The sequence below is a fragment of the Lissotriton vulgaris genome, chromosome 4_1 (genome assembly GCF_964263255.1).
Source record: "Lissotriton vulgaris chromosome 4_1, aLisVul1.2, whole genome shotgun sequence".
In the NCBI taxonomy this organism is placed as follows: Eukaryota; Metazoa; Chordata; class Amphibia; order Caudata; family Salamandridae; genus Lissotriton; species Lissotriton vulgaris.
In genome coordinates this window covers 1582511106-1582536400 of record NC_141691.1, presented here as the reverse complement: position 1 = coordinate 1582536400, position 25295 = coordinate 1582511106, and the positions used below count along the sequence as shown (strand labels likewise).

Genomic DNA, 25295 nt, shown 5'->3' with positions numbered 1-25295 from the left:
ATTTATAAGGATGGCAAGCCTCGTGACCGCTGCGGCTGCACCTCCTACCGCCCCATCTCTTTGCTGAACGCGGAACCCAAAATCCTGGCCAAGGTTCTGGCCAATCGGTTGCTGAAGGTGATTTGCGACTTGATCCATCCGGATCAATCCGGTTTCATCCCGCATAGGAACACGGCCCTTAATCTGCGTAGGCTCCACAGTGTTCTCGCGAGGGCTCCAATTCTCGCAGAGCCGGCAGTGGTCGCCTCCTTGGACGCCACTATGGCTTTCGACACTATCGAATGGCCCTATCTCTGGGCGGCTCTCGCTAAGTTTGGCTTTGGTCCTAACTTCATCGCGTGGGTCAGGCTCCTTTACGAACGACCATTGGCTCAGATTGTGGTAAATGGTAGATGCTCTGACCCCTTCCCCTTAGGCCGTGGCACTCGTCAGGGCTGTCCGCTCTCCCCGCTTCTATTCGCTTTGGCGCTTGAACCCCTTGCTGCGTGGCTTCGGTGGGAACCTTCTATTAAGGGGATCCGATGGTCTCCAGATCTTGAGGATCGTGTCTCCTTGTACGCGGATGACATCCTTCTTTATCTTACTTCCCCTCAAAAGTCGCTTAACGTCCTCTTCGATGTTCTTACGTCCTTTGGTAAGAACTCGGGATTAGTCATCAACTGGACCAAGTCCTGTGTTTACGTTATAGCCGGGGCGTTGCCTCCTCTGCCTCGCAGGTTTCCCATATTAGTAGCGACTGACGGCTTCAAGTATTTGGGGATCTATGTTTCTATGGTCTCTTCGGTCCGCTATGAGCGAAACCTGTATGCTCCGCTCCGCAGACTCAAGCAGGACGTGCGACAGTGGCGTGAATTGCCCCTATCCCCATTGGGCCGAGCGGCACTCTTTAAAATGATGTTGCTCCCCCGGTTTCTTTACGCCCTGCAGAATTTTTTCGATCCTGTCCCTGCTCGCTACTTCCGTGAGATTGAGATTTTACAGCAACAACTGATTTGGGATGGTCGTGCCCGTATTGCCTTGTCCAAGCTCACCCTCTCATGGTATGATGGTGGTATTGCGTTGCCGGATATTAGACGCTATTACTGGGCCGCACACCTGAGCGCTATCAACCATGCGACGTACGCTCCGGAACCTGCTCCCGCCTTTGCTTTGGATAAACTATTATTACCCGGTGGCAACTTTAATAGGGCTCTGTACTCAAAGTCACCCTTTCGACTCCTTACAGGCCCGACGAAGTGTGCAGTGCGGGCATGGAGAGATGCTACTGTGGCCACGGGCTGGGGTGGTAGGCTGATGCGTATGACGCCACTGTATGATTCGGATCGGTTGGGTAATCTGTGGAAGACAAAAGGATTTGAGAAGTGGGCATGATTGGGATCAGTAAGGTGGAGGATCTGTGGGCACGGGCGCTGTGAAATCCTTCGAGGTATTGAAATTGGAATACCGACTCGATGATAGGGAGCACTTCCGATATATGCAAGTTCGACATGCCCTGTCCTCAATCTTTCCCTTTGGTACTGATATCCCGCAGTCCTCCCCTTTGGAGGATCGTGTTCTAGACGGCCATGTCCCCGATAGCACTATTTCCTTAATATATAAAAAACTTGTCAACAACAGGGCTGACCAACTTGAGAAACTTCGTGCTTCCTGGACGGCTGATGGGCTCGAACTCGATGACGAGGACTGGCAGTCAGCTATATCCTCCCCTAAGGAGGTGGCTATCCCGGCTCGGCTTCGTTTTGTCCAGCTGAAGATCCTCCACCGTGTGTATTTGACCGGAATGCGTCTGGTACGAATGGGTTTGGTTTCGGATGGACGGTGCAGGCGTGGATGTGGTATGGATGGTACCTTCCTTCATGTTCTGTGGGAATGCCCGATGATTGCAGCCTTTTGGTCTAGAGTGCATGATGTTATGGGTCGTGTCACCGGGATCCCCCTCCTTCCCGAAGCACGACGTTGCCTGCTCAATGTGTGGGAACCGTCGGATTGCAATGCTGCCCAGACGCTTTGGGTTACTCTGGGCAACATGGTCGCAAAGAGAGATATAGCGCAGCTCTGGGGCTCCCCTAGATTACCATTGCTCAGTGCCTGGAAAGAGAACATGGACTGGTGCATGTTCCGAGAAAAAACTGTATATGAGGCGCGGGGGCGTCCCAAGAAATGGTCCAGGGTCTGGGCTCAGTGGAATTCGTACCGCGGAGACATTTGCTCCCCTCCACTAGACTATGAGGTTCCTCTCCCCTCTTCTCCGTGATTGACGTTCCTTTTCCAATTTCCAGTATAGTCTTTGCATTCTCCCTCGTGCTCGCCCCCCCCTCGCCATATGTGCTCCTTTATTTATTAGCCTTCTTTCCCCCCTTCCCCCCCTCCTGCGACCCTTGCCAGTATGATACCATGTGTTTGTGTGTTGTTGTTCTTTTCGACAAAATCATAAAATTAAACCTTTCTTATCCTACTTGATACGGTGCTCTGATCCATCCGACAATGTAGTCTCGAGAGATTGCTTTAACAACGTACTGTCTCCAAATTTACTTTTCAACCATCCTGTGTATGTCATAGCGGACGGCCCTGCGGGGTTGTAGGCAGACGCTGTGTACTGTGCATTCATAAATAAAAATTTAAAAAAAAAAAAAAAAAAAGAAATCACAGGTTTCAACTACGCCTCATGACACAACCCCTCAGTCACTCAAAGGGCACCAGCCAATAATACACATTGCCCCTGCTGGCAACACCTTGATTAGATTATCCCGGCCACCTAAACTGGAAGAAAACAGTTACTGGGCTCCTTCCATCCATCCAGATTAGGTCTTCACGCACCCAGCTTCACCTTCACAAAAGCGGAATCACTATCTCCCTCCCCCGTTGTAGGCAAAAAGACTGTGACAGCAAAAGCTGCTGGGCTTCCCAATTGGAGAAATGTTTCCCATTTGTCTGAGGTGCAAGCTGTAGTTGCTCCAGGCAGTCAGTCGAGGCTGCCCACAAGGCACAATGAGTCCCCTCAAGTCCAGTCATGCTATTGTTCACAACACAGTACCTTGTGGTGTGGAACTGGGGAGAGGGCTCAAGCATCCTCATATAGAGGCTACAAAGTCAGACCCTTTTGTCCTCCTGATCTGGAGGTCAGAGACAGTCTAGGCTTCGAGCTCAGGTCCCATGGACTTGGCAAACATTCCCCAACATCCCTCGGACACCAAATTCTATGGAGTGCAAGTTAGCATAGGTTTCCGGTTGCAATCACAGGTTCTTTGAACTCGGCAAACTTCCCCCAAACTCCTCGAACCCCCCACATTTTGGCACCCCAGGTGGGCCTCTGATTTTCATGAGCACACTCTGCACAGTGGGATTATGGTGTATGTCAGAATGGTCCTTGTCTCAACCGACAATTATTTCCACCTGTATCTGCCACATTCTGTGTTGTTCTTACGATCTTGTGGAAATGAGGAGATCCTTTCTGTCCCTTGAATCTCATGGATAGGAGGCCAGCCAACCGGCCCTTGTAGAGTGCTTAGGGACCCAAGCCATGACAGTTGGCAATTACCTGAAGGTCAGCAACTTCCAGGCAACATCCACCAAGTGATAATCCCCTTTCTGGAGCACAACAAGCCTCAGGCCACCACAAGTCTGCACATAATCCAGTTGCAGTCCCTCCTGCCCCAATACTTCCTCTTGTTGATGTGCCAGTGTTGAACCAGCATAGTATGGTTCAAATCCCAAAAGCATCTCCCAGTAGTTATACCCACAATGGCTTTTGAAGATGAAAACTGTTCAAAAGGCAAACTTTGAAATGGATGGGCCCTCTCTAAATGTTGTCTTGTCTGCCATCCTACCACGGGATGCTTGATCAATATCTTTAGTAGGGCCAACACCCTGCAACCTTGGAATGCAGGTGCCAATTTTGTCCCCATGTATCCTTCATAGGAAGGCACCTCAGAGTCAGGAGTCGGTAGCTTCCCTTGAGCCCCTAGTTTGCAGCCTCCTATCAGGAATGCACAGATGTAGCTGAACCCCCAGAACCCAGATGTGGATTGGAGACAGGCTGACAGGCATACAGAATCACGAGCACAGAAATGCCCACTTTTCCAATGTGGTATTTATACAATAGTAATGTTGAATCTACTCGCACCACCAGAGAGGATATACCATTACAATCTCATTGATATCAAACACTATACTGCCACTTTTCTGCACCTAGGAAATACTGCTCTGTAGCCTTTCAACAGGTCCCACATGTCAATCCAATGTGAGACGCAGGCCCTACTGTACCGAACACGCTATTCGGTGCCTGTTAGATATGGGATTTCTGGTAGACTAGGGCAAGGGCCGAAGCCAGGCAAGAATCTCCACTCTAGTCAGAATATTGGAGTTACACTCCTAAAATAACCCCAGCTCACCCCCTTGGTAGCTTGGCACGAGCAGTCAGGCTTATCTTACAGGCAGTGCATAAAGCATTTGCATATAACCCACAGTATTACAGTGTACGCACTACAAAAGGACACCACACCAGTTTAGGAAAATATCCAATATTTTTATACAATTAAAACAAGACCAAAAACGACAAAAATCCACAATACTATATGTAAAAAAAAGTCTGTAGGTATCAAAATAAGTTTCAAACAAAGTTCCTCGATGTTGATGGCTCCGTCCGGGGCTACCACGGCTTCGTGAACAACAAATTGAGCAGTTCTGGCTGGTCGCGTGTCAGCCACGTTGCAGGAAGACCCGCAAACAGTACCTGTGAGAAATGCAGGGCGATGAGGCCCTCAAAGTCACTCGCGTTGCAGGTCGAGCTTCTCTCTGATGGAATCAGGAGAGCTGGCGTCGGCAAGCGTTGGCAGGCGTCGGGTGCTGCAGTGCAAAGTGCAGCGGTGCAGTGCCCCCAGGTCGTGGTTCGAACAGTGGCTCGGTGGCAGCGTCGGATGGCGCCATCGGTGATACCAGGGTCGCGGTGTGAGATGAAGGCGGTGCTCATCACGGTGCTAGCAGGTCACGGTGCAAGCAGCAGCTTCGTCGTTGCTGAAGCGCTGTCGTCAGCTGGGAGTCGCTGGTGCCCGCGTCGATGGGCCAAGGCTGCGGTGCGGATGAGGGTTGTGCTTTGTTTGACTTACCAGCGGTGCCCTCGAGCCACGGTACAAGCGATTTTGGCATGGAGGGGCAGTGTCAGGGAGCAAGGCGTTGTGGAGTGCGGTGCCCTGAAGTAAGTAATCTCAGGAATGTTTCTCACCATGACCTTCGTTCTGGTGAGCTATTAATCTTATTTAACGCATGGCTGTAACCTATAGGCACCCGCACTGGCACATTTTTTCCTTTCTACCTAGCACCCACTGATTTGGGGGTAACTTACTTTACACTTTAGTTTTAACTTGGCCACTCCTTTGACTGCATGGTTAATTTTCAGGTCCCCCTTCCCTGTCCTTAGGAAGACCCGCAGCAGAGGAGTCTATTACCCTTTTGCATTAGGGTTGAAACGTCAACATCCCCCAAGTGGGCCTACACCCAACATCTACTCCCCTCATATCCCGGCCACAGATGAAGTCGCACTGTGACACGAATTGTAAAATATTTAACTGAACTTTAAATTAAGTACAGGGGTAGGCCCAATACTGTTGGGATACCGGCTCTCTCAGGTATTCATGTCGGATCCCAATCACCATAACATATTTGAATTGTTTTTTCGCCTTGGCACCTTACATTTTTTGTTTGCTTTCCCAAAGCAGGGGGGTTGGTGGAAGAAGTTACTCTATTGCCCCTGTAACAATAGGGTTTCACAAAATACTCTCCACCTTCTGCTTTTTTGCACTCTGTACAAAGTGGCAAGAAACACTTTCCTTAAACCATTATTAGAATCATTTGAAACGCGTTATTATAAAGAAGCGTATGATCACTTGTTATCCTTGTCAACTGCACGTATTTGTAATGCCGTTTTAAACTTTATTAGATCAGCTTTGGTAATTAGAAATAGATATTGATGGAATTTGGTTTTTTTAAAAAAATTATGTAAACATGTATTGTGATTTTATGGTTGATTAATTCTAATGTCTTTTTAAAATTGTCTATGTATACTTTTATGGTTTCTACATGAAATCGAAATAAAGTTTTTGAACTGAACTGAATTGTTTTTTTATATGCCTTTTGATGATCTTCATCTTCATTTTGTATTCTACACATGAGCACTTACTTCCATACCTATCTTTCTCCCCTTGAAAATAACCGTGTCAATATTACATGCTGCATATTATGCCTCTATATGTGTGTTTCATTCTAGGAATAATACTCAGCGTGAAAATAAATTGATGTTTGCAATTTAACGAATCTTCGGTAGCCTCCAATCTATGATTTTTGCCTTGTTGAATGTGCCTCTAGACTACATAATTTTGCTTATATGAATTGTTTTTATAGTATACTCTCTTACAGACACAAATTGAGTATAGTTAGGATTGTCTAGGATTGTCTAGGACCAACTGTTTTCTTTACCCCTAGACAAGGCACTTACAGCTAACTCAAGTCAACCAATCATGTATACACCAATCACCATTATGTACATGACAACCACAGCGCTTCGGCACTGAATGACAGTGTCAAAAGCGCTCAAAGTACTAAGGCTAACACATATCTCATCAGAAAACCAGGAGGGACAAAAGCAAAACATTGAGGGAAAGCACCCTAAAATGGGCCATTTCCAACAATGAACCTTACCATGACCTTTAAAACAAAGCCTTCTCGAAATTGGACACTGCTCACATGTAATCTAATAGACTCTTCTATAGACTCAAAACAGGGTTTGGCTCCCAAAAGGAAGCAAGTGACCTCCAGGAATCCATAAAGCGTGGACATGCCTACGCTTAATGTCAGCCAGACTTATTACTGCATTCTCCTTGAATACCAGAGTACTTAATAAGTAATATACCTGGTGGCTATTTATTGTGCTCAATGGCATTTGTTCAGTAGTCACAGTAATACTGATCCTAGCCAAGTGTGTGCCTGTCACCTCAAAGCCTCACTTCCTTGATCATATAAATGACACAATATCAATGTGTATTACATAGGATTTTTCCTCTTTCTTTCAAGCCATGCCTCCATGTCAGAGGCTTATTCCCCTTTGTAACCATTTAGTGAGTTGAATACTTCATGGACAAATTCATCAACAATATACTTTTGGGTTGTTGGATATAATATGTTTTCATGTGTAATTAAAATGAAATTCATTATTCATAAAACCAATTCACAGTTTTTTTTTCGACTAAATCGTAAGTTCTGAAATGCCACAGAGCAGCAAAATATAGATATTGAAAGTACAACCAACATTATGGTGATGAATCAAATGAATGCACATAAAGACCCTCATAGAAAAACTATTTAATATAACTCCAGTTTCTTTCCTTTAACTAAACTCAAATAGGGAGGATTTCTACGGGGATAGGTATCTTTGGTACTTTATCTGCAGGAAGTCAAACTAAAATCAGTGTTCTCAGCATTTTGGCTGGGCGGCTTTGTAGTAGTTTCTACGTGGCCTTCTTCAGGTTTCGATATCGCAAGCAATCAGTTATTTCTGCAAATGCAGTCATATAAATAAATATTTGATGTGTAGGATTTAATAAATCAATATTTATACCTTACATTAATAACCTATTTTGTGTTTACAGCAATGCATTTCATTTACAAAAATCTAAATATGTGCGTGCTAGCATGGATCCTGATGACTTCGCATTTGACAGAACTAGTTACAGTATTCGGAGTGTGTACCTCTTAAGGATTGTCAGCCATTTTGAAACAAAATGGCTCTTTCAGAAGAGATTAGCATCTAAGGACCCCTCACCTTTGCCCACCAGCTGGAGAGCATGAAGTAGGTGTTAACATTTTCTTCTCCGAATTGCTCTGCCACATAGAGCCCAAGTGAGCCGTACTTGTCATAAATATTCCTCTTTGCCACATCAGCCAGTATGGCATGAGCATTGTTGATCTCTTTGAATTTATCAGAAGCTTCTGGATTTTCCGGGTTCTTATCTGGGTGATGTTTTAGTGCAAGTTTCCTAGAGGGAGAGTGAAAAAAAGGATTGTTCTGTTAGAAAACACAGAGACATGGGTGAACGAGTGCATCTGTAGTTTCACCCGTTTTTTAACATAATAATAACACCCATAATACTGAAATATCCTTTATTTTGCGATTTTACAAAAAGATTTTTTACATAGCAAATTTGCGCGTCATTATTTTGTGCATTGTAATTCACATTCAACTTTAAGCAAACAAGTATTTTCAAAACATAACTGAACACCCAAGGGTTTTTCCCAACTATTTATATGACCGATTGCCTGTCGCAAAGTGACGCAAAGCATTGTGTTGATTTTCATTACCTTTATAAAAAAAACGCAAACACAGCACAAAATTGCGCTTCACTACACAAGGGTATGTGCAACCCTATAGTAGATACCCATTCAGATTTAAAAATCAGCTGGCAGTAGGATGCCACACCCAGCTTAATCACCTTACCTGACTGGTGCAAGGGGCATTTAAAATGTACCAGTGGAGACCTATTTATTGTGTAGTAATGTAAAAATGTAGATCAGTGTCAATTATTATCTGTAGTGGCCTTGTTGAGGTGTAGCATTTTATACGTTTCCTGAGTAAAACTTATTCTATGCAAAAATGAAAACACTTTCAATAACTCGTTTTTTGAAAAAATCTTCATATAGTAGCTTAAGAAAGTATATAAAGAAGGGTTTGTATTACTCCACATATAAACTGAAATTATCGATGAAGAAATGTTTTATATAGTTGGTCAGAACACAAACTTCATAATTATAGTTAGAGCAACTGGTTCCATTGGCTGTTCTACATGTTCAAACGTCTCGGATTGGCTCGCCAGTAAGTGGCAAGTCTGTCTTAAGAGCACATAACTTGAAACAATAATCGATGATAGGCACGGAGCATGAGAAGTTGATGAGAGGTTTGAGAGCCTTGTTTGGCAAGGCCTTACCTAGTTTAGAAGAGCAAAAAACAAGAATTAGAATTAATAGAAGCAATGTAGTAGTCTACAAAGTCCTCTAAAGAGGGAGGGATACAGTTATGTCAATCAAGGTTCAAGAAAAAGCAGGAACAGAGCATACACATGTTTTAATGTAAGCAGTGTGTACACTTTTACCATGCTAGGTCAGATAGAAAACAGGATAGGGTGGAGCAATTCCCTTCATTATTTTCAAAATGTGCCTTAGGTGCCCTTACAAACAAATGTACTCATACACTCACACTTGTTGTATCCCAGTCACAAGCGCACTTGCACACACTCACACTTTCATGATTACTGACATGCACTCACACTTACTGACATGGAGTACCTCTGATTTGAACTCCTGGGGTAAAGGTATGCTGCTTTTATAATGCAACAGGTGCAGCTGCACCAGGGCCTCTGTTTCCTGGTGCAACTGTATCTGTTGCACCATTTGTAGAGACCCCCTCACTCACTCCCTCTCACAATATCTCCCATTCACTCATTCTAACCCACTGACAGTGCTTTATACACTTCCTAGTTTTCCATTATTCATACTCACTCGCTCATTAAGTCTTACTCTTTCATTCTCAGACACTCTCAAGCACATTAAACTAACACACATACACTCATAAAGCTGATTCTCTCTCAACAACTGTCAAACACATTTTCACTCACACACACACAGAAACAACACTGATTCATTTTTTCTTTTACTTACCTCTCTTACTTTGCTAACAACTTGGAGGTTCGGTGGCAGCAGCAAAGCAGGAACCATCAATCCATGATTCCTTACGAGAAGCCAGACAAAGCAATAGGGCCAGGTTTCAGTGGGGAGATCCGCATCAAGACCTCTCCCAGCTTCTTGAAAGGACTGAAAGCACAGTCCTGTTAAACGCTGTGACAGTGCTAGGCCGTCCTGCCCCTGGTACTCTGTGTGGCTCTTGATTGGCCTCATGGATGCACTGATGACGTGTGCAATGACAGGCCCATTTTAGCAGATATACCGAGTGCCTGAGGCATGCACAGTATGTCTGCTAATTAAACATCACTGTGGTTGTTTTAAGAGATCGTGCTTAAACTACGCGACTAACATGCGCAATCCAGACGTCGCACTTACTTAAGAGTGGTGTTTTTAAACAACACTCTGTAGCCCGGATCATCTCTCAACCCCTTCCTCCTTCTCCAATCATCAGGGAGCCTGGCCGAGAGGGCTGACCAACACGCTACAGAATTCATGTAAACACAAAACGAATGTTTGCACTGCTAAATGGAGTTATTACAAGTGTAATAATTTAATTTAGCAGTGGCTACTTGGGCTCACAGGTGGCAGGGCTGGGCTACACCCTGGGGCCCCTGAAAAGGAGCCGCTCCTGAAGTTGAAGCTTTACCATTAGGAACTTAGGGCGTTCTGCACAAACATCCCTGGCTTACAACACATAGACCGAGAGGGCTGACCAACACACTACAGAATTCATGTAAACACAAAACGACTGTTTGCACTGCTAAATGGAGTTATTACAAGTGTAATAATTTAATTTAGCAGTGGCTACTTGGGCTCACAGGTGGCAGGGCTGGGCTACACCCTGGGACCCCTGAAAAGGAGCCGCTCCTGAAGTTGAAGCTTTACCATTAGGAACTTAGGGCGTTCTGCACAAACATCCCTGGCTTACAACACATAGAGACTGAAGTTACTGCTTCCTGCGGGCTCCAGGTTTAGCTGAATTCCTCTGTTCTACTTCCGGTAAAGATTTGATGGTGCAGCTCAGACCGAACCAAAAAGTACAATGCTATAAAAGAAATAGCATATAAATATAGTTTATTTCATTTGGCTATGAAACCATGTCAACAATACGCTAGTTCAAGAGAACGTTCAGGAACAATTACATTTTAAAAATGATTGGGCTGGAGCTGGGTATAGGGCCAGCAGTTGATTCACAGTAGCTCAGAGAGCAGCCTGTGGCTGGAACATGTTTAGTGAGGAACATTTTGTGTCCGTGCTTTACCACTCTTATTTAAAAATAAGTGTAAATGATCTAAAGAAGGGCCTTTGTCCATAAACACTGCATAAAACAAAGAAATCCTGAGATGCTTGTTCACCATATTTTCTAAGCACCTGTGTGTAATTTAGAAGCATTTACAATTCTAAATTCCACAGCCACAATCTCAAAGTTAGTTGCAGAATCATTGGGCCCCATTAACAACACTTATTTTATGTGTAATTGTGTCTTTCTCCTGTCCATGTGAATCCACTGAATATCAAGGCCTTATTCACACAGTTTTTTCTGTGAGTAGTTTCCAAAAGTAAAACACTCTTGTTTCTGTACTTGATGAGTAGGCAAGTCTTACGTTAGGGAAATTCATAAGTACGTCACACCTAACCCTGAAATTGACACTTCTACTTCTCTAAAATTCTTTGTGAATCAGTCACATAAGCTGTGCTTGCAAAGGCGTGAAAGATTTTCTACCATTGCAAATTGAGGGTTACAGGCAGGAAAGGTAGAGTATTGAAGTGTGTGCACAGCAAAATGCTTGGACTAGGACAGATGACTAGTTTATAATGTTGCATCGCACATATCAGGAACTACATTAAGCATTGTGCCCCGATGGCACACAGGGCATGTGTGTCCACTTTGCGGGCTCTGGGGCACAATAGTGTTACAGAAGGAGTCTCAGATGCTTGTGCCCCACCTTCTGTAAAATGGATTGTGCCAGCATACACATGTAGCGGCAGTGCTATTGTTACAAATGGGGTCTCTAGTTGGTAGTTATTTGCACCCTGTTCAAGTAGGGACCCACACTCTAGTCATGGTAAGGGTAATACACACTAAGTCTACCTGTGCTCACCTCGACTAGCTTGGCACAGAGCAGCCAGGCTAAACTAAAGAGGCAATGTGTAAAGCATTTGTGCACACACACACACACAGTAACACGGTGAACACACCACCAAAGTACTCCGCTCCAGTTTAGAAAAATGGCCAATACTTATCTGAGTAAAACAAGAGCAGAACAATAAAAATCCAACATATACAAGTCAAGATATGAATTCTTCACTATTAAATGCAGTTAAAGCGTTCAGTCCGTCCGCAATGGAGTGTAGGGCCAGCTACAAGAGTTGCACGGACCCAGTACAATACCTTGGATGTATCGCAAAAGTCAAAGATGGTGCTAGGCACAGAGGAGGTGAGACATCGCAAAGTCAAGTGATGCGTCGGTTCCTTACTGCTATGCAGGTCTCTGGCACATTGGCACTTGGGGACAATACGTTGCTCAAAGAAGGTGAGGCATCACTGTAGCAAAGTGATGCATCAGTTTATGGAGGCGGTACAGTGTCGTTGAGCCTTTAACACCAGGGGACGATGCATGGTGCAGGGGAGATGATGCGTCGGTTGCAAGTGTGAGACCTCAGGTCCTAAAGGCAATACGGTATTGATGATGCGTCGATGTCCCAGTCCAGTGCCTTATTTCCACAGCGGTAATGTCGAGCCACCAGGACGTAGCTGCTGCGTCGGAGCAGTGCAGTATGGGCTTCAGTGAAGCGATGCTTGAGACTCATGCAGCTGCAGTACTTTGGGTGAGCTGTGGCACCATCGGGGCTTGCAGTGTAAGTCATGGTCATTGCGTTACACCCTCAGCAAGGGGACCACAGCTTCAGTGTAGAAGGCGGTGAGTTCGCATGGATGCACCAGTTCCGAAGTGACGCTTGGAATCAATGCATCAATTTCTTCGATACAGCACCAGAATCACCTCCAAGGGTCCAGGACTGGGTTTGGCACCACTTGGCAGGTCAGGACTAACAGCAGAGGAGCCCAGGTGCTGGTCGCAAGAAGCACGTGAAGTACTTGATGGCCCTGAGGCTTCCAAAATGAGGAACACCCAACTCAAGCCCTTGGAGAAACTTTAGAAAGCAGAATGCAGAGAGTAAAGTCCAGTCCTCTCACTTCCAGGCAAGAAGCAGCAGGCTGCAGGTCAACACAGCAAAGCAAACATCAACGTTGCAGTCCAGAAGCGTTTTCTCACTGCTTTGGTGTCAGAGGTCTGGTACTTAAACCCATTTTGGCCTTTGAAGTACGGAGACTTCAAAGAAAGGTCTTTGTAATGCACAAGACCCTGCCCTTCCTTGTGGATATGCAGTTCTTTATGTGGCGACAGACCGGGTGCTACTCAGGTGCAAGTGTCAACCCCTCCCACCACTGAAGCCCAGGAAGACCCATCAGCCTGGTGATGGGCCGTCGAGACATGCAGGGAACACCCCAGCTCCTTTTTTGTGTGACTGCCTAGAGGAAATTCACAAAGCCCAACTGTCATCCAACCCAGACGTGTGTTCTAGGGACAGGCTGAGACACTGAATGGTTAAGTTAGAAAATGCCTACTTTCTAAAAGTTCAAAACACAACACAAAAACCTGACTCCATACTAGCATACGCTCCTACAATTTATGGAGTAACGAACAGACTACTCTTTTATCTGTTCAAATAGAATTTTTATTTAACCACTCCTTTTTGTTGAATAGTCTTTAAATTGATTAAAAAATTTTTTCTAAAAAACTGAAAAGGAAACACGTATTTCTCAAATTGACCATAAGCCATCACATATAAATGACACAATTCACAATGACCTCCAATCGAAGACAAATTGAACATACACACGATTGAAAATTATTTACAACAGATTGCCACAAACGACAAAATCATTTAATTAATACAAACATTAATCAAATGCAGAACACATTTAGAGTTTGCATCATCTATACAAAACACAATAGTAATCATGAAAATATCCAATTTCATGGACCAAACGTCTTATTTCAACAACAATATTTCAAGAGTGTTAGGATAATGTATTAATCCTGTATCCAAATTCATCCAACACTAAACACATTCAGACTTAACTAAATGTCTCTCGAAATGCCAACGCATTTCAAGACCCAGGCTTGTGGTATTGGGGCTCTCATCAGGGCTTCAAGCAAATGGTCAGGATATTCTAAGAAAAAGAAAATAAATACATGATGCACCAACAGCATCAACCCAAACTCACTTTCTCTCTCATATGTGTCGCTATCTTATTATGCACCCGATTTTTGAAGGTGGAGCAGCCGCTCCAGCTCGTTGGTTCCAGGCGTTTTAACTATATGCCAGTAGACTTGTGTGGTTGCTTAAGTGCACGCTTTATCTGTATACAATTCTGGAAGAAAAATCCAACACCACTCAAGGAATGAATATCTCTGCTCTAGTCTATACATTGCACTAACTCAGTGACTGTCGGTAAAACTGCATATTTGAATCAAAGGGATGTTTGTTTTATTTTTTCGGAAAAACTTCTGTTGCTTTTTTCCAACACTACCAGCTGAAAGTAAACACTTGAAAGCTGCCATCCAGCTCCCTTCCTGCTGTTCTATGACACAAGTGCAATAGAGGCCTTATGTGGAGCATTCATGACAGAATAGCAACGTACACACAAAAAGTAACAAAGTGCACAATGGACTCACACAAATCTCCTGAAGTACGTGCCTGTAAAGACTCAACGAGTCTCAGGAGCAGATTGACCACTAGGCTTGTCCTCCTCAACTTTTTCCAAGGGACGTGACTGCCAATGATATAACCTGTCCATTCTCCTCTTTGTACATTCTTTCATGCTACATACCTACAGTTGCATACATCACACACTTTTAGCAATACATCTCCTTTTTTTCATTGCACTTCCAACATCCTATCTTGTCAGGGTGTGTGTATATGTGACACAGCACGTTTTTAAATTTGGAAAGTACTTCAAAAGTCTGGGCACATATTTTTTAACTTGTAGTTATTTTAACCTGTAGATATTTGACTGCATTGTATCACTGTCTGTATGTTTGCTGCCTTTTTAATTATGATTGTCTTTTATTTGTACGCTTTTATGATTTTGAAACAAAATCGAATAAAGCATTATCTGATCTGATCTGACTAGTGTCCTGAAATTCTTCTTGATTTCTGTCTCCATGGGACAATATAACGCATGAAAAAAGCCCACTCTAGCTGCATCTCTTACCCTGCCATATCCAATTAGGTATAACGTTTATCTTTCAGTTCTGTTGAGGCACTCAACAACATGTCTGAGATATCACCCACAAGTGCTACACAACCTTCCTACTGTAGCCATCTGCAGAGCCTGGCAACACCATTCCATCTGTATCAGTCACAGTTGTATTCAAGGTAGCTCCTTTGTTATGAGCACATGCCTGCTGGGGTGTGTGGAGTGTGTCTGTCTGTCTAGGGCTCTGTGCATCTGTGTAAAAAACATGTACATTTTTCTCTCCCAATCCTATGGAAGATGAATGTTGTCACTGTGTTTGCTATTGCTTCGGCAATGTACTGTGTTTCTGTGTTGGAGCCTCCTCGTTGTGTTTTATTCCAGTGGGTTGGTAGTTGTAGTTTATTTCATTGGGAAAAGTGGTCATGTTTGACTGATAACCAACTATGGTGTGATATTTGCTAGCGTACTCTTTAGTAATTTATTCCTAAAAGTGTGTTTATTGGTGTGCCATGGTTGTATTTTTGGGATCTTGAAGTGCACTTCACAGGACCTTGTCTTTGAGTGTTTGCTCCAAATATCTAGTTCTGGTTATATTCTGTTGCCGTCGTATGGTGAAGTATGTCTTTGCAAGTTTATGATAGTCTGAGACACTGTTTCATGGCTTTGCTCTATTGGATCTGACGTATTTTTTCACTGCCAATTTTTTTACTTTTTAAACATTTGAGCAAGCAATGAAGTTAGAAGTGCAATGTGCTTTGATCTGCAGTCCGTCTTTCAAGAAAAGCTGTTATTTGAGCTTATAACTTTGTTTGTTATTTAATGGACACACTCCACATAGTTGCCTGTTTTTTTCCTTAAAAATAACCAAAAAACAATATTGGACTCTTTCCAAATGTCAGATGAAAAGAATGGATTCCTCAGGACATTGGAAGAACATTTTTGCATGCATTTTATTAATACTTTATTAGAAAAAGTAGACACTGTTTTTTGCCCACCCTGATCATTAATTTTAAAAACTTTCTTCAGAACTGGAAACCTTCACATCAATGGCCAGACAGACCTGGGGCCGTAGGTGTAAGTGCATCAGATTATCTGGTGTACTTTTTGCTGTCCGGGACTGCAAAGGAAAGTCTAGTGGTCTTCGAACAGAAAAAAAAACCTCACACCCTGGGAAAAAAAGCTGTCAGGGTGTCACGGCCATTAGCAATTTACAGTGCATTCAGTGGAGCTGAAATGTTTAAATATGGGGGACAGTACTCCACCAGGGTGGCAGAAGTAATGACCTCCGCCATTCTGGTATATACCACAGTACAAATATGGCCCATTATTGGTGTTGCTTTTTGTCACTATCACTAAAGGTAAATAGTTTCTTGATAGAGTCCCTTAATGTACTTGTTTGTTGTCTCTGATGAGTCACTTCTTTCTCTAACTGAAATGTGAAGAAGCTTCTTCATGGTTCTGGCGAAAACATGTTTTCAAGGGCTGATGGCAATTGTTTGCATCACACACTGCGTCATAGAATAGAATATATGCGTGCGACAATTATACTTGTTGAATCTCTGAAGCTTTAATGTCTAAATGCTTTTAAAATGGTCTTCTGAGTGGTTCACACACGTCTTTGTATCAACAGTTCTTGCTTGTTTCGTACTTGTTACTGTCATCTTCAATAGCACTTACTTGTTTCTGTAATCTACTCTAGGAAATTATAAGTTATTTTCTTCCCCATAATGAACTCACAGTTAACTTGTACTAAAGTAATATCTCAGCATTAGCGACCAAATATATTTTCAACTGTGTGACATATTGAAGTACAAGTGAACACTGCATCTTCTTCCGAACCACATCTTTTGGTCATTGATTTCTGGATTGCCCTGTAGGCATGTTCATTTATATTTTCTATGTATTCTTTGACAAAATATGTAGATGTTACATTGATAAGCAATTTTGAGGAGTTCGATAAACATCACTATTTTTCTTTCTTTCTTTCTTTCTTTTTTTTGTAACCTTCATACAAGTTTATAAAATGTAACTAAGATCACAAGAAGACATTTTCCGGATTGTATCAAACCCATGTCTCGTGTAAAACTGTGACTTTTTCTAAAGATCAAGTAGACAGGGCCCTTCTAGACCTTCTCCTCATGGCAAACTGGGTGATTAACCTCCGTGGAGCATATAACATCACTCTACAAAACACCCCAGGGGGACCCTCTCAGAGGAAACTTTGGAACTCACTGGATATCTACTTTAAAACCCATAAACCCTGTGAACCGTCCTGCCGCATCGTGATGTAACACCTTACCTCCTCCTCATCTTCCCAACTTCTTGAGTCTAACCTTTGCTTTCTCTTTTCTGTTCTCCTCTTCTTCCCCCAATCTGGTTCTATCCTCTTTTCCCCCTCCCCTCGCTCTCTATCCTCTTAGGAGTCGATCTCAGAAAGGCTTCATGGATGAAGGTAGTATTATCCTCAAGACCCACCCGAATTATATAAACACCATTGTGGGACCTTACTAATGGCTTTCTTTGCTATTCACGTCATATGCTCTTTTCCTTGAACAATGTATGCTCACATGCACTGGTAATTTATACTCAGCAACTTCTGATCTGTTTGTTATATAACCCTGAAATTTCCAATAAAAACTTTTGCAATAAAATGTAACTAAGATCACAAGAAGACATTTTCCAGATTGTATCAAACCGATGTCTCGTGTAAAACTGTGACCTTTTTCTAAAAAAAACACATTGACAAGCTGATGTAGAAACGTTGTTTCTTGTTGAATCATTACAGATTTCTTTCTGCAAGTTAGAAGACATTCATAACCTCAAGTCATTCATTGACTCACCAGCTAGTAAGCCAAGTTTGATGTTTCCTTTGTTTGTATTTATATCTTGGTGAAGGGATAATCTCTTCTTCACTTTAGAGTTCTGACTCTCAAACTGACCAATCAACGTTGACATACAAGATAACTTTGGAAAATGCACTTTGTTTAATGCTGTAGAATTAGACATTTGGTAATGACGGCCTATTCACACAACTTTCAACATAGACCTCAGTCACTTTATTTCAGGTGTATGTCTTAAGAGCTACTTTTATAAGTTTAGATTGTTTTGACTCCTTGTTCTTTAAAAATATTTTTAGTGGGTGCTTGGATCTTCACACAAACGTTCAGTCCTGAAGATGGGATCACGTATATACCATAGCAGAAACCGAAATGTTCACGCTTAATCCAAATTTCCTTTTAGTTATTGCTAAATTCAGTTTCAGAGGTCTAGTTCCTATGTGCAGGAGAGACTCAATTTGTGACATTATATGAAGTAGGTATACATGCATTGATGACTAGAAACCTTCATGGCTAATAATCAAAATATCTGTTATAAATCCGCTTGGATTTTATTTCTAGCCTATCATTAGATTTGGGAACTTCCTGCAATGCCAATTTTGCCTTCTGATACCAACACTTAAACCAGGAGTGTGGGGGCTTCATTGGCCTCTGGGATGCCCCTCTGTGTAGAATATACTCACTAGTTTTGAGTTGATTAAGGATTACTCCACCCCCTGCTAGTGATGCAATTGTGCCTTCTTTTGTTGTAGCTTTGTTTACATCCAGTAGGGAGGAGCTCACAAACTCGTATAGAGCAGCGATCATACCAGGAGATTCTTGCATTACCGTTCAGCTTATTCATCTCCTATTAGTTGTGAGTGTTAATCTATCGTCTGGTGGTGCAATTGCTGGGGATCCAGCTTGCGTGACCAGAAGCTCCAGAGTCAATGCATTATGGTTGCTGTCATGCCTGGGCTGGACAGTAAAGTCTACATTCCTTGGCCACATCCTAGATTCTACCAGGATGTAGTCTTTCAAGAAAGATTGTTCCACCCTGTAAAAAGTATGCAACCCATGGGAGTCCTATTTTGTACACCCATTGCAAGCCCTGACTGAGGAGTTCAGAGTGAAAGATTTGATCTGGAGGGCCAGCGAGGACTAGATCCAAATGGGAGGAATATTCAGCTCTGGAATATCCAATAGCCTATCTTCTTCACAGACAGCATCGCCATGGGTGTCATCCAGGGCCTCAAATTGGCAACTAAAACCACCCCCTATGACCAAATAGGCACTGCCCATAATAGCGGACAAAAGAGATACAATTGGTCCACAGTCAAGGATTCTTGACCTATTCTTACAGGACTAGAGTAGACATTAACCAATGCTATTTTAACCATAGGGGTGTAAGTGAGGAGAACGCACAGGACTTCATTGGAGAGAAACTCCACCCTCTTGACCATACATCCAGAGTGTGTACCTACCCATACACAACGTCCACCAGATGGTCTACCCCTCCTCCTAATAGTGGCAGCCGTTGAGAAGGTCGCAAAACCCAGTCGCAACACATCCTCCCTAGACCATGTTTTCTGTAAAAGACATAGGTCAAACTGGTCAACGAACGACCCCCAGTCAGTGGAATTAATTTTTCTCTTTAGACCAGCAGCATTCAAGGTTAGTACCCTCGGGGATTTCAGTGCTTCCTGGGTGCCCAGGATTACTATGATAGGGGCAGTATTACAGGACGATATCACCCTCTGAGGGTCTAAAGATCCTCTCTCCCCTGGTCCTGGTTGCGTACCGCTATTGCAAGGGCGTTTGTTCAGGAATTTAGACCAGTTAGCTTTGTTGGCCTACTGCCAGTTCCGACTCCACATGTGTGGGATTAATTGGGAACCTTTGTGGGACTGGCACTTGTTCATTGGCCCTTCTCTGACACCTTCCTAGTTCGTGACTGCTTTTGAGGACTCAATCTTTAGATCCATACTTTCCTCCCACAGCTCATGGATACACTGTGGAGTACACAGCCATGGATTTTGGCTTGCCCTCTCCATTGGTCTCCCCTCAGAAGCTATTGTTGAATCTAACTCAGGCTGGTCAGAGAGTCAATCTACCCCCTCCAGAACCTCAATCCTGCAGTCCCAGCTACCTGGAAGCAGCAGTGGGTGGGTGGGGGAGAAGGGGCAGGGGGGTTGGGTAAAAAAAAATCACTTACCTCCTGCCCGCCTCTCCTGCGTCCTCTTCCTGGCCTCTTGGGAGAACCAGAAAGCAGGAAGCACCAGGGCTCCCACGCTCCCCGCAGCCAATCACAACGCTGCAATGCAGTGCTGTGATTGGTCTGAGTGCCGTAGGCTGGAGGTGTGGGCATGTTCTCCATGCAGGCTGTAATGCAGCCTGCATGGAGAACAGTAAAAATGCACATGACTGTTTTGGGCGACTCAAGAGGGTTAACCAAATAGTCATTGCGCACTCAGGAGGGTTGTACCACTCCTCCCCTGCTCTGCAGCCCCGCCTGCCCCCTCAGACAAGTTGCAGCAGCAGGAGAACAAAAAAATAAAAATAATAACACTTGCAATTATCCGTTTTTTTTCCCTTTCTTTTGCTGCTTCAAGGCCGTGGGGCGATGCTCATCCGCCTTAGTGGAGGAACCGCCACTACAAACCTGTTCGTAGTTGGTTAATGTAAATAGCAGGGGCCTAGGTGTCTGGTGTGAGGATCCAGCCTGATGATAGATTGAGTTCAGGGTGCCCAACGTCTCCAAGTTTAAAAATGGACTTGCTGCCGTGGCAGACTGGATGACGTTAAATTGTTTGCAGTTGAATGCAAACAAAACCGTAGTTTTGATAGTCGGTAAGAACACTGAGCTATGGGGCGGCCAGTGGTGGCCTACTGCTTTAGGTAAGGTTCCAGGGGCCGATTCACAGAACTAACTTAAGACAAAATCCTAAACTTACTACTTTTGGTATTCACAGAAGTTAGGATTTTGTCTTAAGTTTGACTTAAGACAAACTTAAGACAGACTTAAGACAAAATTCTAACTTAAGCCTGTCTTAAGTCTGTCTTAAGTTTGTCTTAAGACAAACTTAAGACAAAATCCTAACTTCTGTGAATACCAAAAGTAGTAAGTTTAGGATTTTGTCTTAAGTCAGTTCTGTGAATCGGGCCCCCAGGACCTAGGAATGAGGTTGAAAACCTTGGGGTGTGGATAGACTCCTATCTTAGCTTTCGCTGCCACACAAAATAAAACGCTGCCACCTGTTTTGGCATTTTACGAGGCATTAAACCTATCCTAAAAAATGTTGACGCATCCACTCGACAGCTGATAATTCAGTCTACAATCCACTCTCGTTTGGACTACGCTAGCTCTCTGCTTCTGGGGGCTAATCAAGCCGAGATCACCGGATGCAACGTATTCAGAATGCAGCTGCCAGGGCCCTAGTTGGCCTTCCACGGTTCTGCTCTGCTGCCAACACCATCCGGAGGCTCCAATGGCTCCCTATGGCACAAAGGATTCAGTTTAAAGTGCTCTGCCTGTCCTTTAAAATTCTGAAATTGGCCATGCCTAAAATGCTTGAGAACCTGCTGACCCCATACGTCCCCTCGTGTGCATTGCGCTCTACGGGGCAGCAATTGGTCACGGTGCCTCGGATAAAGGCTGCAGAGGGGGAGGTCGTTCCTTTCGCTATTTGGCAGATAAACTGTGGAATTCATTACCAACCCACATACGTGAACTAGATGACTTGCTGACCTTCAGGAAGGCAGTTAAGACTCATCTCTTTCCCTTAAAAAATAAAATCGAGCTGAGCATGCCTTACTGGATCTTCTGTAGTAAGCTTTTCTTTTCGCTGCTGTAAGCGCCGGGACGCCCTTCGCTGGGGCAGCTGAGTGCTATATAAGTAGTTGCAACATAATATAACATAACAATGTAAGGTTCTTTTGTTCCCTGGTTGGTGGTGCGGGTGGTGGCTTATAAAAATATCCAAGTGGGAAAGGCTTGATCGCTGTGCCCAGGTCCTGTTTGGGAGGATTCAATAGCCTATGAATTGTCATTGGGTTCCTAAAATTGAGCACAACACAAGCCCCTTTCCTATCTTTAGTTCAGTTTGTTGTCCTACCTAATTGACCCTGCGAGTCATGTTATTCTCCCCTGCTCTATCATATGGGAACTGCCTATATCTAGCTAGCCAATACAAATTTTTGTTGGGTAGTTCATTCTGGGTTTCTCTCTGACTTTTTTTGATCTTGGGGACCCCTGCAAGCACCACAACATATGGGTATGAGGCAGGAGGAAGGTTAATAGTGGGAAAGGATGCCCTGTCAGCTCTTCCAGGCTCAATCGCTTCCCCCTAGACTCTACCCCTAGCATCACTCGTAAGATTCATTTGCTCGATTGAGCTTCATTGGAGCAGTCCTGCCCTCCTGGCGTGCCCCAGCAGTCATTATTGTTGGGGCTGCTGTCTTGAACACCCAAAATAGCAGTCTTCGGTACTTCAGTGGAGTAGGCGTCAATTCCCCTTCCTATGACCCCAGCGGTTCTCTTGCTGGACTTATCCTCCAGCAGTTTTTTGCAGAGTTCTGTCACTTTATCTAGGCATGCTACCAAGGGGGTAAGTTATTCCCTCACAATGATTTTGACCTGCTCTTGTAGATCCATTAGTAGGTTAGCCGCCCATATGGGGTATTTATTGCCCACTCGTGTATGGAATGAGGCTGAGGTCTAAATCATTTTCAAGCACTCCAGCATTTGGCTTCCTGCCTCTAGCTGCATCTCGTGTCGTTTTTGTTTAGTCTTGTTGGACTTAGAGAGGCCCTGTACCATCCCCTTCTGCAGATTCTCTTTGGGAGTGACTTTGGTTTTATTGTGGTCGCCTTGTTGGATGGGAGGAGAATTGGTCTGATTACACGGGGTAGCTGGAAGGGGGATCATACCTATCGAAGAGTGTGGAGGTCAGGGGTTAGGGATAGCTGTCTTTCAGTTAGTTCGATTTTGGGGGCCCACCACCCCACAGCCCTCTGTAACATTTTATCAATTTATGTTGGTGGCAGGTACAAATTTATTTTCTGTGCCTGTTGCTTTTCTTTGCAGTCACGATTCCCCATGATTGCTTAGCTGATAGCAAGCTGCCTGATGGCACGCCATTAGGTATTATGCAGGAAAAGTAGTTGGGGCAGCAAAAAAAGTAAAAAAAAGCAGAACAAGACAAACAAAGCCACACCAGTGACCGGAATCTTTTCACGCCACTGTGGAGGGCAGCCGTACGGGGCCCCTGGCAGGCCAAGATATGAATCGCAGATGAAAGAGTCGTGGCCCAGCCCGGCCTTGTCTGGCTGCGAAAGGGTGCAGGACATGCCTGCTTCTGGCCTGGTCTTCACCCGGGCCACGTCCTCCAGTTGATTAATGGCACTCCGGCACCTGTGCATTGCATGTGGCCCAAGGTTTGCTGTAGAGTGTGGGCCAACTCCACCCCAGCACAACACAGTGTGGCATGACCTTCTCCTCGGTTGAGAGGCAAGAGGCAGACAGGAGCAGGTGAGGGTCTTTTACACTTTCCTCTGTAGAAACATTCTGGCATGAGCCTTTGTTTTACCCCCACCCCCAGTCTGTGAGAGTCTTCACAGACTGTACTATGCTCCGGCTCATGCTGTGAGAGGAGCAGTGGGAGCTGCCCGGGCAGGCGTCAGGGGACAAGGAGCTCCTCCACTCACAGACAGAAGGCAGACTGTCTGCCCATGCCAGAACCAGGAAGGCAGGGCGGAGGGAGGATCTTTTCCATGAGAGGAAAGAGGTAGCACTGCTCAGCAGGGCTGCTCAGCAAGAGCCTCAATAGAGAGGGCGCCAGGCAGAGGGAACAAGCCACTGCTGGAGGAGCGGTGTGTGCTTGGAGCCCTTGATAAGAAGAACAGGTGCGCCGCACTGAAAAGAGTTGGAACTGCAGGATGACTGGGTTGAATATCTCCTGTTCTACTGACTGTTTTTTTTGTGATTATATGTCATTATATTTAAAGTAGGGCTGGCTGATTTTGTGCCAAGCTACCAGAGGTCTACTCATACGTTAATTTAGTGACTTTTGTGGTTCACCCTGACAAGGTTTGTTTTCATTCTATGAGTGGGGATTCCATCCCCATCAGCTAATAACCCAAGTTTTACAAAGCTCTTCCAAGCCGAATTGCAGGCTTCAAACATCAGGCAGACAGTCATACTACTGGCTTTCTCATAACCCCTAAACTGCAGCAAATGTATTTACGCATGTAAATCTGCAGTCTGCCTAATGGCAACATTAGAGCCCCAAGACATGTTGCTGTCACAGAGTGAAAATAATATCAAATGTTAAGCTTAAAGTATGAAATTGCCTGGCATGGTATGCAAGTGTACATGTAAGGTGAAATCATAGGAGAGTAAAATAATTAAATGAAAGAGGAGATGGACCAATAGTGCAGAGTCTACCACAACTAGCAGTGCTCCCCTCACAAGACCGCACATTAATTACAAAAGTCGGTATCTGCTTCTCTTTATGGTTCTCCAAACCATACTTTAACTATGGGCTCGTGGGTTTGGATTTTTCGAATTTATCCCTACTCTCATCACCAAAGAACCAAAAACATCACGAAGTTAGAGAAGTGTGCCAAATCCAGTGTGCGGTTGCAAATTATCATCAAGGTGTCATGGTTCTCTAGAGTGCCTGTTTGACTTTACTCAAATGAAACCAAATCAGTCTAAAATATGTAAAGCCTCAGGCAAAAAGTGAAAATATATGGCTATGACCTACATCATCCATTGATTACATGGGTCAGGAGTACAATCTTAAACCTTGATCCCTTGTCAGCTTTTTAGGGCTAGCTGTACATGTGGTGTATGTTCATCAGAAATTGGGGACAATGACGGTCTACAGTAAAACCATCTCTATTAATTAAGAGTTTCCTGGCCCAATGTTATATTTCAATTGTTAATTCTTCTTTTCCTTAGACCACAGATAATTCCAAATCCTCTTCATTATTATGCTTTGAAGCTTCTGGTTAAAGTGAGATAAAACATGTATTTGAGTAGTCCGCGATGGGATTAATGTTAATTAAATCATGATTTGATTACAGCATTGCATCTTTCATTGTAGCGATTAAACAGTATTTTGGGCTTCTGAATATCATAAAAGGATTAATTGGTTCTGAGGGTCTGCATTCAGAGGTTGCAAGTCCAGCGTGTCTTCAATATATGGTGTCATTCGGGATCTAAATTGAATCCCTTTGAAATGTAAATATTAGAAAACGTGGATTTCTCCAGAATATGGTACATTTCATAAACTGTATGGACAGCAAAGATAATTAAATACCATGCAATATATGAGCATTATATTGAAGGATATGCATTTTTATTGTTTTAATTATGGATCATTATATTTTGTTAAGCAAACATGGGAAGATTGTGAGGCAATAGGGGCTTCCAAATGTGGATAAGATATTCATCTATGTTATGAAATCATTGTGAGAAGTTG

General features: G+C 43.8%; 1 protein-coding gene across 1 annotated transcript in view; it reads right to left on the bottom strand.

The window, feature by feature from the left end:
- Positions 1 to 25295, bottom strand: part of DNAJC5B (DnaJ heat shock protein family (Hsp40) member C5 beta) — a 314042-nt gene that overhangs the window by 13204 nt on the left and 275543 nt on the right. The window contains exon 3 of the mRNA XM_086966987.1: positions 7814 to 8027. Within this exon, the coding sequence (XP_086823113.1) occupies positions 7814 to 8027 (214 nt within the window). The remainder of the gene's footprint in view (positions 1 to 7813; positions 8028 to 25295) is intronic.